Genomic DNA, 13,035 nt, shown 5'->3' on the forward strand with positions numbered 1-13,035 from the left:
AGAGGGGCTGCTTCTCTGCACTGTACGCCCCAGGGAGACTGGAGCCCAGAAGCTCCCAGATGTGCAGGTGCCTATACTCTCTTCTGGTTTGCAGATCAATCTCTTTGTCCCTTACATGGCAGTCTTACCCTTGTTTTTTTTTTTCCCTAGTGAAATCATGTGCTGCCTTCCTGGACCAACTTCCTAATGGACATGTGCTCTTTCCACTTAATTTCCACCTTGGGGCAAAAGTGTCCTTCACTTGTGATGAGGGGTGAGTGTGAACTGGAAAAGAGACCAGGGCCACACTGCCAGATGCTGATATGCTGATGTCCTGGGCAATGGGTTTTATCCAAAAAGGAGGCTGACTAATGGAGAAAAAGTACTAAAAGAGACTAATATCTCAAACAGTGATTGGGACGTATGGTAAGAACCAGATGGACCATGAACAGATGCTTAAAAAGGAAAAGTGGTAAATATACTGAACAGCAGAAACATAACAACAGAACTTGAATATTTAGGTGGAACATTAAGTGTTTGGATAAAATGGATAAATAGTAATTTGTAGGCATGAAGAGATAAATATTCCAGAGGTTAAGTTCGATATATACAAAAGAAAGTTATTTATAAGACAGATGACATGCAAGGATTGTGTCAGGAAATTTTTAAACCAATCATTAGTGGCATTTGGAATAGGAACAAAAGAGTAAGCAGAAGTATTTTTAATCTGTAATAATTACATATCATCTAATTAGTATTAGGCTGTGTTGAAAGAGCATGAAGCCTGCTGTTCATATTTCAAGTAACATCATTAACTCTTCGTGTGAATCTAAATGATCTTGATATTATGTTCCAACACCATTGGCAGATAAAAAGCATGGACAATAGAGCAGTTGTTCTCAGCATATTCCAAGGACTCTTGACAAGCATCAATTACCAGTCACCCAATAAAGACCCAGAGGCAATTCAGGAGCCACTGGTCTGACAATAAACCAGATGTTTTAGGATGATTGTACTCCAAGGAATCCTGTCTCCTCACCGTTTCTTATTATTCCTAGATAATTTCGCTTTACTCTTCAGTAATCCAGATATGCCAGAAGTCTCATTCAGGAACATTCCAAATGTATTGGCAAAAGGAACAGTCTCTGATATCTTTCCTCATGTTCTCTGATTTGCTTAAATCAGGAGTTGTTTTCCTCCTGGTCTACTAAAAGAGGAAAATGCCACGCTTTGCATTAGAGGACAAAGTTTCTCCTAATGACAAAAGGGGTCTTGTCAGAGAGCAGTCAGGGTAAGATGGTCTCCTGAAGGTCCAGGACCAGACTAAGGAAATGCCTGTCTATGTTTTTTGTACCTTCTTTAGTTCAGGCGAGTCTGATTACTGAGCTTTGACAGGTGTCATTGCTTTGTCCTCATTGGAAGCAGCAATTTTTTTAAATGTTTTGGTTTCTGAGCCTCTATCAGCTGAGAAACAAAATGGGCTGAGCTTTTTCTTTCATTTGGGATTTAACTTAGGCATTAAATTGTGTTTTAGCAGAAGGGAAGTAGCTGAGATCTGTCAATGGATGGAAGAGAGAGATGGTGTGCTCATCCAGTCACTACTGCTTTTTGTTCCTTAGGTTCCAGTTAAAGGGAAGCTCAGCCAGTTACTGTATCTTGGTTGGAACGAAAAGCCTTTGGAATAACAGTGTTCCTGTGTGTGAACGTAAGTAGAAAGAATATCTGTTCAGGTCTGCATCTTTCTCCTTGTTTTTTTCATTTTCTTGTTGCATTTTACCACATGAAATTATCTAATGTCTGTCCCTCTGTTTATTTTGTTTTTGATACAAATATTTATTGTTGAAATAGTTACAAAGAATGTTTTTTGGGGAAATAAACCTGAACATCATGGGCTTTGTGTGTCATTCTATAAATATTTATAAACGTACTATGTGCTATAAATGGGAAGAAATGCTTCACAGATGGAGAGAAATTTATGGCCTGAAGCTTTGTCAAATGTTCCCTTTTTCCTTCTCAAAAATGATAGTCACACTTCAGCTTTTTTTTATCCTTTCTTCAATCATCAATCCATTATATACACATTATTTCAACAGATTTTTTTTTGAGTAACTACTATGTGCCAACCAGTCTTCTAGATACTAGGAATATGCCTGTAAACAAGACAGGCTAGGTCCCTGCTCCAATGTTGTTTATATTCTTGTGCAGGGAGAAAAGCAAAAAAAAAATATATATATATATAAGAAGTAAACAAGCAAACACATAAATAGACAATTTCAAATAATACTAAGTGTTATTAAGAAAAGAACAGGGTAATGCAAAAAATAGTTGTGTAAATGGGAAAAAGGAATTCCAGAAAAAAATTGTTTCCATTTAAAATAAAATGATTAAGGAAGAAAAAGAGAAAATAACGTTTGAGCATTGATGAAAATTGATTGATTAGCAATGTGCAAAGATAGAGGAAGAACTTTCCATGCAGATGGAGCAGAAACTACAAAGGTCCAAGGCAAAAGTGTTCCTGGCATTTTCTTTGAAAAGCCTGCTCCTGACATTTCTCAGAAGTCAACATGGCTGATGTTCAGGGAGCAAATACAGAAGTATACAGGAGCAATAAAAGAGAATAACTCTATACTCTGTAAGAATTTAGGTTTTCACTCTAAGCAAGATGAAAAGCCATTGGAGTATTATGAGTAGAAAAGTAACATGATCTAACTTTTTTTTGTGTGTGGTACACGGGCCTCTCGCTGTTGTGGCCTCTCCCGTTGCAGAGCACAGGCTCCGGATGCGCAGGCTCAGCGGCCATGGCTCACGGGCCCAGCTGCTCCGCGGCATGTGGGATCTTCCCAGATCGGGGCACGAACCCGTGTCCCCTGCATCGGCAGACGGACTGTCAACCACTGCGCCACCAGGGAAGCCCCACTAACTTACTTTTAATGATTTCACTCTGGCTACTCTAGAGAGAGCTGAGTTGAAAGGATGTATCTTAGATTGAGATTCCCCAAAAAACAGTGCCAGAGACAAAGTTTGAGTTATAATGCTCTACTGGAGGGTATAGTCCCAGGGCAGCAAAGGTGAAGGAAAACAAAAAGGGAGGTGGAGAGGAAAGAAAAGCAGATAAATTAAAGAGATTGTGTTATTGAAGTGGCCATAAGCTTCACAAGAAAGACGGCTGGTTGTTTGGCCGTATAGGACATCTCCAGAGAGATTCTGTGGAACCAGAACTGACCATTAGAAGAGAAAGAACAAGCAACTTATCTGCTCGGTCTTTCCTGTCTCTCATCTTCTGTTTATTCCAAGGCTATTAAGTCCTTGGATTTCATGTTGTATTATTTCTCTCCCTGATCAGACTCTGGGGACACTAGAGCCCATGATCTGTTGCCTGGTACTCCACCTAAGCCAGGAAGTGATAGAAGGAGCCAGAGTGGACATGGATCCAGTCATGTTGGCTTCGATTTAGAACTACTGTGACCTCCACTGCAGTGGTACAGCAGAGGCTGTGCAGAAGCCCATCTCACCCTTGGGGGTGCTGACACAGCCAGTGTTGTCAGGAAATGAGGTAGTAGTGGTATCAGCACTCTCAATTGAGAAAGCAACTGAAGGCCCAAAAGATACCTGTAGCCAAGAAAATCTGAGGGTAGAGCTGAGGATACAAGCTGGGAGCCTATTGCAAAAATCAAACCAGAGATGTTGGCCCAGGATAACACTGAGAGAAGTGATAAGCAGTATTCAAATTCTGGATATATTCTGAAGGTAGAAATGACAGGATTTGCTGATGGTTTAGATATAGAGTTTAAAATAGAGATTAAGTGAGATCACCCAGAGAGTGAATGGGGCCAGAGAATAGATGCATGGTCTGAGCCTTGTAAATTCAACATTAAGATGTTGGAAAGATTAGAAGGAATTGGAAAAGGAGATTAAGAAGAAGCAGCCAGTGTGTTGAGAGAAAAATCAGGAGGATGAGGTATCTTGGAAGACAAGTGGAGAACTTTGTTTAAGGAGATGAGTCTCAGAAACTGCGTTATATTCTTCAGAGAGGTCAAATAATATGAGGACAGAAAATTATCATTGGGTTTAGCGACTTGGAGGTAATGAATGACCTCGATAAAAGCAGTTCAGTAGAGTTGTGGGGGCAAATGCCCGATTGGAATGAGTTCAAGGGATAATGAAGGGGAGGAAGGACAGACCATAGACAACATCTTAGAGGACTTCTAATGTAAAGGGGGTAGAGAAAAGGGACTACAGCTGCGAAGGGAAGTGGGATTAGGGAGCTTTTTCTTTTTTCATGACAGAAATTTAACCTGTTAAATAGAGAAACACTACTAATATATCCAATCTGTACATTTATTTCTTCACTAAATCACCAGGATGTTGCTTCATCTTCTGATTGTAATGACTGAAAGATATATATTTATTTTTTCAAATGAATACTTTGCTTTAATATTATTTGAACATATTGTACTGATTTATATAGTGAAGCCATAGTTACATCTTTCATGTTTGAAAGTCAGCTATTTGAAAATCTTAATGTAATTAAGAAACACGAAAGAAAGAAAGAAAGAAAGAAAGAAAGAAAGAAAGAAAGAAAGGAAGGAATGAAGGAAGAAAGGAAGGAAGAAAATTACTCCCATGAACTCAAGGATATACCTAAAATCACTTACTAGAGTGTAAACATTGGTTAAGCTATTCCACCCTTCGAATAGTTAGTTATCCATAATTCTTTCAAGCTGCAGTATCCTCTTCCTAAATACAGATCAGACCAGAAGGGGAAAGGAGCATCTCTAAATACATAACGCTCAAAAGAAGAAATGTGTGTTTCTTCAATGATAAAAACAAACTGTAAAACCTATAAGTATCTCAAAAGTCAAAACATTTCTGAGCCTTTGAAGCATGCACTGGAGTATGGAGATGTTTCATTTCACTGTGGCAGCATTTCTGTAACCATTCATTTTGCCTTTGAGAATAACAGCCTCAAGGTATCAAGAGAAGATTAAATCATGGATAGACAAATAGTAAATGTATATATTTGGAATATATTCGGAAAAAATTCTCTAGGATGAAGATCCTTGATGTTAAAAGATCTCACCTATTTTGTGCTTAAAATAGTACTTGCTGCATAGTAGGTGCTCAAAAAAAAGAAAAAAAACCTTGGTGAAATAATGGATAATTTCCTTGTTAAATGGATGTGGTTAAGAAGATTTTTGTTTATTTAAGCCTCAATTATCCAGAAGGCTTAACTCACTGAAGAGTTCAGGATACTTAAGTCCCTTTTAGACTTTTATAATAAAAATTGATTTTGATGTAACTTCATTTAGCTGCATCTCAGCAGTGTCCTAATATATTTATATTGTAGTTTGTACTCTCCCTAAGAGTTTAATTGTTGTTGAACTGGCAACACAGTCACAGAATCCCACAATTGTGGAATCGACCCAGATGAAAATTTAAGCATTTTAATGTAACTTTTAGCTCTTTTAGAAATCTTTTGTCCAAATCCGCTGGCTATCCTTAATGGGAACCACACAAGAACTTCTCTGGGAGGCATTTCCTGTGGAAAAGAAATATCTTGCACATGTGACCCCCACCCAGATAGAGGGATGACTTTCAATCTCTTTAGGGAGAGCACCATCCACTGCACAAGTGACAGTCAAGGGAATGAGGTTTGGAGCATCCCTGACCCTCACTGTGAACTTTCTGGTCCTGTTGGTCACTGCCCACCCCTATATACCCTAAATAGGTTCAGAACACCTGGACCACATCCTTTATATTTCTATAATGAGATATGGTGTTTTCTTGTGAGTTTAACTTTGTCATAAGTGGAAGTGTCGAAATTACATGCCATAGCTAAAACAGATATTTCCAGCAGTGCCAAGATGTTTAACTAGGTAAGATGCTAATCATTCTACTTGCTGGTGGAGTGGTGAAGAGAGTGGGGGAAGAGAAGAATGGAAACTGGGATACAGTGGGGGTGTGGCACCAACCTTGGAATACCGCATCATTGGCAGGGGAGCCCTGAGATAGAAGAGCAATCCAGTGAGAAAAGGCTACACACGATGAGAGGCATTTAACCTTTCCTTGATCTTCCTCACCCTCCAACTGGATAGTAGATATCAGAATCCAGTGAGATTTCTTTAAATGCAGTTGCCTAGGTCCCCAGCCAGGCTTATTGAATGGGCAAATAGAAGAAGTCTCCACCAAAGAGGAGATAGTTGAGTTCAGACTCTATTTCAAATTATGCAGCACACAGTATACCCTCTCATAAAGAAGACCTAGCTTCTTAGAGGAAGCTACTGAATGGCTTAGTCTGTTTTGTCCTTGTCCTTGAATGTCTGCATCAGAATGAGAAGAGTGGTCTATTAGTATCCTAGGGCTGCCATAAACCATGAACTAGGTAGCTTAAAACAACAGAAATTAGTTCTCTCACAGGTCTAGGGGCTGGAAGTCTGAAATCAAGGTGTTGTCAGGGCTGCACTCTCTCCTATGGCTCTAAAAGGAGGATACTTCTTGCAGCTTCTGGTGGCTCCTAGCATTACTTGGCTTGTGGACACATCACTTAAATCCCTGCCTCTGTCTTCACGTGGCCTTCTCTCCAATATCTCTGTGTCTCAAATCTCCACTTCCTCTCTCTTAAAAGCACAGGGAGTTCAGCTTGGTGCTCTGTGATGAGGTGGGATGAGGTGCTCTGTGATGCTCTAGATGGGTGGGATGGGGGTTGGGAGGGAGGTGCAAGAGGAAGGGGATATATGTATACATATAGCTGATTCATTTTGTTGTACATCAGAAACTAACACAACATTGTAAAGCAATTATCCTCCAATAAAACAAAATAAAAGCAAAAAAATAAAAGGACATCAGCAGTCACTGGATTAGGGTTCACTCTGGTAATCCAGGATAATTTCATCTCAAGATCATTACCTTAATTGTATCTGAAATGACCCTTATTCCAAATGAGTTCCCATTCTAATGTTTTAGATGGTTGTATCTTTGCGGGGGACGTCATTCACCCACTACAAGTAGTGACTACTATTTAGTACCAGAGAAGCAGCTTATGGTAGGCATCCTGAGACTGAGGTAGGGAGGAATAAGTGAAAAGAGACAGTAAATATGTCTTAATATACATGAGTATGTTAACACCAGTAAATGAGGCTGTAATGGTTAACTTAACTCTAGATAAAGGCACCCTGATAGAAGGCCTGGCATGTGAAACTATTGACTAAAACTCTTGCTTTGAACAGAAAGGCCAGAAAGGTGAATAGTCTTCCAAGCAGTAAAAATTTCCGGATGGGTAGATGCTATTGTAAAGCACCATCCTAAGGTAACTTCAGGGGTTACCTTAGGGGAAGAAACTCTTTTGCCATTATTATGTCTCTGTTTCTGTGATCCCATCTATCAGCTCAGTTGGAGAGAAAGAGGAGATAGGGTGGAAGTGTCTCTGCTCACTTTGATATTTCTGTGGTTTTGGTCTTCGAGTATTGTAAAGCCCCTAAACAGTTTCCATTTACAAAGCCTACAATCCTGACTGGTGAGTCTGAGTTTCCAGTTGGGACATCTTTGAATTATGAATGCTTCCTTGGGTATTTTGAAAATATGTTCTCTATCACCTGCTTAGAAAACTTGGTCTCGTCAAGTGCCAAGATATTTAGAGATATGAGTAACCCCTTCCTGGGAGCCAATTTATGTATATCAAAGAATCTGTGAGATCTGATTTAATTTGTTCAAATTTTGAAGGTGAGACATCTAATTTTGCCCACGGTATTTAAATGGAGGGTGGACTTGTAAGTCATCCCTTCTTATTGCCTTGCATTTCTACACCTTGACTAGATATTCATTTCATAGGAATGGCTCTCACAAGAGGAATTGGAGAAGAATTTTCCATTCACTGGGGGTTACACTTGGTGGCTAAAACCATGAAATGAATAAAACAGGGGCACAAGAAAATTATGTGGGTCACAGTGAACTAACTAAGATAGGAGGAAAATCCCAAATTTAAGGCCTTTGATTTAGGCTGATGGGATGGAAAACCACAAATGACCTTTATTGGGTGATGCTCACTGGTCGTTTTAAAAGCAGGTGCCCTATAGCTACTTGTATGGTGAGTTTCCTCAAAGTGGTCAATTCTGTAGAACAATCAGAAGTATACAGGCTGTTCAGTATGCTGCACTCCAGTCCGAATCTTAAAAACAAATGTAAATTGAACTGTACACCTCATCCCGAATTCTGCTTCTTTTCTGTAGGAAAATCATGTGGAAAACTTCCAGAACCCTTCAATGGCATGGTTTATATAAACACAGATACCCGGTTTGGATCAACAGTTAATTATTCATGTAATAAAGGGTGAGTTGGGAGCACTATCTTTGGAATGTGAGTTGCAGAACAGCATGCCAACCTTCCACCCAGTCTAAGGTATGCAAACCAGACTACTGACATATGTACTTCAAAAAGTAAGCAATAGGACTTTTGGGTAGAGATGGTAGCTTGAGAAACATAGGCATTTGACCAAGGAATCTAAAAAAAGAAGGCGCAATGTGTACCTGTATTAAAACTAGGGGAGGGCACCATGCTTCTGCTGAAGGTAGTACATGAGAAAGATATTCACTGAATAAAAAGGACCAGCTTGCCAAATAAAAGGAAAAATGCTGGTTGAACCATGCAAACATCCTTAACAGGTTAGCGGGTGTATAGCTGATTAGAGGACCCTGCGGCAGGGTTTGGGAGGATAAATATTAAAGGTAACAGCAGCTCTGGGAAATGTAAGTGTTAAAGTGCACACAGAGTGGGGACCTTAAGGGAGTTCATGCCCTTGACTTTTCCCTGGAATGGGGAAACATGCTAGAAGCCATTGCCTCAACTTAGAGGGAGCAATTAAAGAATGTTTACTAATTTTCAGTTGGCACAATAACTTAGAGGGAAAAAAGATATCTATATTAAATCTTCCTGCAAAAACTGTCCCTAGTCATCGGCCCCATGCTATTCTGTCCAGGCTATTATACCTATGATCCAGCAAGTTTAAACTGGGATAAATCAATATTCACCCCTTCTCACTTTGTCTGAGCTTGGGAGACTTAAAAACTTTCCATACAATCTCATCACCAGTCCCTTCTCACCTCCCCTCAGAAATAAGCCTAAAACTCTCTCTGTGGTGAGCAAGCCAAAACATCATTAAATATAAGGTAAGATACAGCAATTGAAAATAAAAAGACCAATTTGAGAAATCAGAGAAAATATTCCTCTATAAATCAGAGTATTCCAATAAACATGGGAATAACCTACAAAATAAGATATTAGAAATCTCTCATATGTGTTTATAACATAGAATCTATGAAAGGCATTTATAAGATTTAATGATCCGATATTAGGAAAATTTACCTATGGATAAAACACACAGGAATCTAAAAAGCAGCAATAATCAGGAGATTGAATCCAGGAAAAAAACAAAGAGATCATTAGAAAATAAGATTAAATTCTCCAGAATTAATCCAGGACAAAACTGGAAATTATACACATATTCACTCACACACAATCTAGATATGGGGAAAACAAAAGAAACCAGAAAAAAGTGAAGCATTAATTAGCACATAATGGAAGATAGTTTCTCAGACCAGAATAAAAAAGCCTAGATTGTTTGAATCTTAAAGGCTTACTAAACAAATGCAAGGTTAATGGTAAGAGGCACTGACCCTACATGAAGGAAATTTATGAAATTCAGATACTGAATAAAAATACTGCAACTATCAAGAGATAAAATAAACAGAAAAAGAAGAACTTCATTTTGACATCAAAAGCCTCTTCCACACACTAAATTACAGAAATTAGTGTTTGAGAGAAAATATTATGCCATAAAATATCTGTGCTCAGCCAAGCTGTCATTTATCTCCAAGGCACAGATGTATAGTCTTACATGAGTTAAGAACCCAAAACATATGCCAATTAGATATGCTTCCTGAAAAAAGAATAATTCTCACAAAAATATGAGTAAATTTTTAAAAGAAGAAATCAAAGAAGTAGTAGTGAGTCACAAAACTATTTAAACAGAGTTAAAGTTGTTATTTTTAGTATGGTTGTGAAACTAAATATAATGGCAGAACTAATTCTTAAAAGAGAACTCAAGTATGAAAGGAAGTATAGTAAACTTGATATAAAATAATAGATTTTTATCACAACAACTAGGAAGTTGGTGATGCAGTAAAATAAATAAATAAATATATATATATACATATATGCTTAACTTATAATACATACAGATAAGTACATATTCTTGACATGATAAATAAAGAAGATATTATTCCATGCTAGTATAAAATCAAAATATATAAATTCAAAATCACAATGGCAATCAAAAAAGCACAACCACTTGGTCCATATGACAAAAGAGGGGTAAGAAAAGGAAGAACTAGGAAGCTTTCTATCTCTCTTGCTGGCAACAGCATCAGCAGAGCAAGAATGGAGCTCATTTTATACAGTACTCCCAGAGTTCCAGCCCTGGGAATTGTTAAATAAATAAAAGGAAAGAACACTATAAGCAAGATAAAATGTGTAAGTTATTACAGTACCTGTGATGGCTTAAATTCCCCTTTTGAAGAACAATGCCTTCTAAATATAGTCAATAAAACTTCAAACTACATGATAATTAAAAGAAACATTTCTAAAATAAAATAATAGAAAAATTCCGTTTATAATTTTATCAAACAATAAAATCCTTAGACATAAATTTAACCAAGGAGACATGACTTATACACTGAATACTATAAAACATTGCTGAAAGAAATTAAAGAAGAATTAATAAATGGAAATACATTCATATTCTTGGATTGGAAGACTTAGTATTGGTAAGATGAAAATACTGCCCAAAGTGATGATATACAGATTCAAGGCAATACCTACAAAAATCCCAACAGTATTTTTTGCAGAAATGGAAAACCATCCTAAATTTTGTATGGAATTTCAAGGGACCCAGAACACCCAAACCGTCTTGAAAAGAACAAAGTTGGTTGACTCACACTTTTTATTTCAACACTTACTACAAAGCTATAGTCATTAAAATAGTATGTTACTGACATAAAGTTAGACACACAGGCCGGCGGAGTAAGTGATAGCCCAGAAATAAAGCTACATATTTATGGTCAATTGATTTTCAGCAAGGGTGCAAGGACCACTCACTGTGGAAAGAACTGTCTCTTCAACAATGGTCCTGGGAAAATTGGATATTCACATGCAAAACAATGAAGCCACCTTACACCATATACAAAACGAAATCAAAATGGATCAAAGGCTTGAAGTTAAAAGTTAAAATTAAGGCTTCCCTGGTGGCGCAGCGGTTGAGAGTCCGCCTGCCGATGCAGGGGACATGGGTTCGTGCCCCGGTCCGGGAGGATCCCACGTGCCGCAGAGCGGCTGGGCCCGTGAGCCATGGCCGCTGAGCCTGCGCTCCGCAACGGGAGAGGCCACAGCAGTGAGAGGCCCGCGTACCGCAAAAAAAAAAAAAAAATTAAGTTAAAATTATAAAATTCTAAGAGGAAAATATAGGGACAAATCTTCATGACCGTGGATTTGGCAATAGTTTCTTAAATATGACACCAAAATTACAGGCAACAAAAACAGACATAGACAAATTGGGTTTCATTAAAATTAAGAACATTTTTGCATCAAGACACTATCAAGTTCATTCAGCTTACTATAACAAAATATCACAGGCTAGGTAGTTTATAAACAACAGAACTTTATTTCTCACCATTCTAGGAACTGGAAGTCTGAGGTCAGGGTGTTGGCAGCGTCAACAAAGGTCCTCTTCTAGGTGTATGCTTCTAGTGTGTCCTCACATGGTGGAGGGGTTAGGAAGCTCTGTGGGGTCTCTTTTATAAGAGCATTACTCCCACTCATGAGGACTTCACCTTTATGACATAGCTCCTAAAGGCCCTACTTATTAATGCCATCACTTTTGGAGGTTAGGATTTCAACATATGAATTTTGGGTAGACATAAACATTCAGACCATAGCAGACACTATCAAGAGAGTGAAAAGACAACTCATAGAATGAGAAAAAATATTTGCAAATCATATATCTGACAAAATTAAATATACAGAATATATAAAGAACTCTACAACTCCACAAGAAAAAAGCTACCCAATTTTAAATGGGCCAAGGACTTGAGTAAGACATTTCTCCAAAGGAGGTATACAAATGGCCAATAAACACATAAAAAATGCTAAACATTATTAACCATTAGGTAAATGCAAATCAAACCCATTCATACCTCTTAATATGACTTTAATAATAATTATTAATAAACAGAAAATAAAAAGTGTTGGTGAGAATGTGTAGAAATTAGAATCCTTGTACATTGCTGGTGAGAATGTAAAATGATGCTGCCACTATAGAAGTTGTTAGGTATCTACACATGCACTATTTTGCAGCAATCAAAAAGACTTAATTAGATCCTATATTCAGTGATCTGGATGGATGATCATGATGTGATATTGACTGAGAAAACAATTTGTAGAGTTTGTTTTCAACTTGGAAAAATAATGACCAATTTTGAGGAGATACTCTATATGCATATATATGTTTGAATGTGCTTAGAGAAAGTAGGGTTATCTGAAATACATGGTATTCTAAGCAAAAACATATGTTGCAATTTTCTGTTGTTAAGTTACTGAAAAGAAATAAATTAAACTTAAATAAACAAATAGCCAAGGAGCAGAGGTTAACCTGGACAAATAAAACGCAGATTGCTTTGACAAAGGGGTGGCCAACTTTTTCTGTCAAGACCCAGATAGTAAATGCTTTCAGATTTGTGGGCCATGTAATCTCTGTTATAACTACTCACCTCTGCAGTTGCAGTGGGATAGTAGCCCTAGACAGTGAATGAATGAACGTGTGATACAGCATACATGGGGCCTGCAGAACTCAGTTTGCCAACCTATGGTTAGGTGAAAGAGCATTAGTTTTCCTCAATTTCTTTTATTATTCCAGGTCAAGGAGGTTCTAAAAAGAAGTAAAAAGATAAATTGATAAAATAATAATAATAGTTGAAAACTTCAGGTTGGGTAAGCAAAGGTACAAAAAAT

At 37.8% G+C, this 13,035-nt stretch overlaps 1 protein-coding gene across 1 annotated transcript in view; it reads left to right on the plus strand.

The window, feature by feature from the left end:
- Positions 1-13,035, plus strand: part of CR1L (complement C3b/C4b receptor 1 like) — a 99,773-nt gene that overhangs the window by 51,737 nt on the left and 35,001 nt on the right. Inside the window, exons 7-10 of the mRNA XM_029231225.1 lie at positions 5-67; positions 151-253; positions 1,599-1,684; positions 8,205-8,304. Of these exons, the coding sequence (XP_029087058.1) occupies positions 5-67; positions 151-253; positions 1,599-1,684; positions 8,205-8,304 (352 nt within the window). The remainder of the gene's footprint in view (positions 1-4; positions 68-150; positions 254-1,598; positions 1,685-8,204; positions 8,305-13,035) is intronic.

The sequence above is a fragment of the Monodon monoceros genome, unplaced genomic scaffold, assembly GCF_005190385.1.
Source record: "Monodon monoceros isolate NGI ecotype Baffin Bay Population unplaced genomic scaffold, NGI_Narwhal_1 Super_Scaffold_18, whole genome shotgun sequence".
Taxonomy (NCBI): domain Eukaryota; kingdom Metazoa; phylum Chordata; class Mammalia; order Artiodactyla; family Monodontidae; genus Monodon; species Monodon monoceros.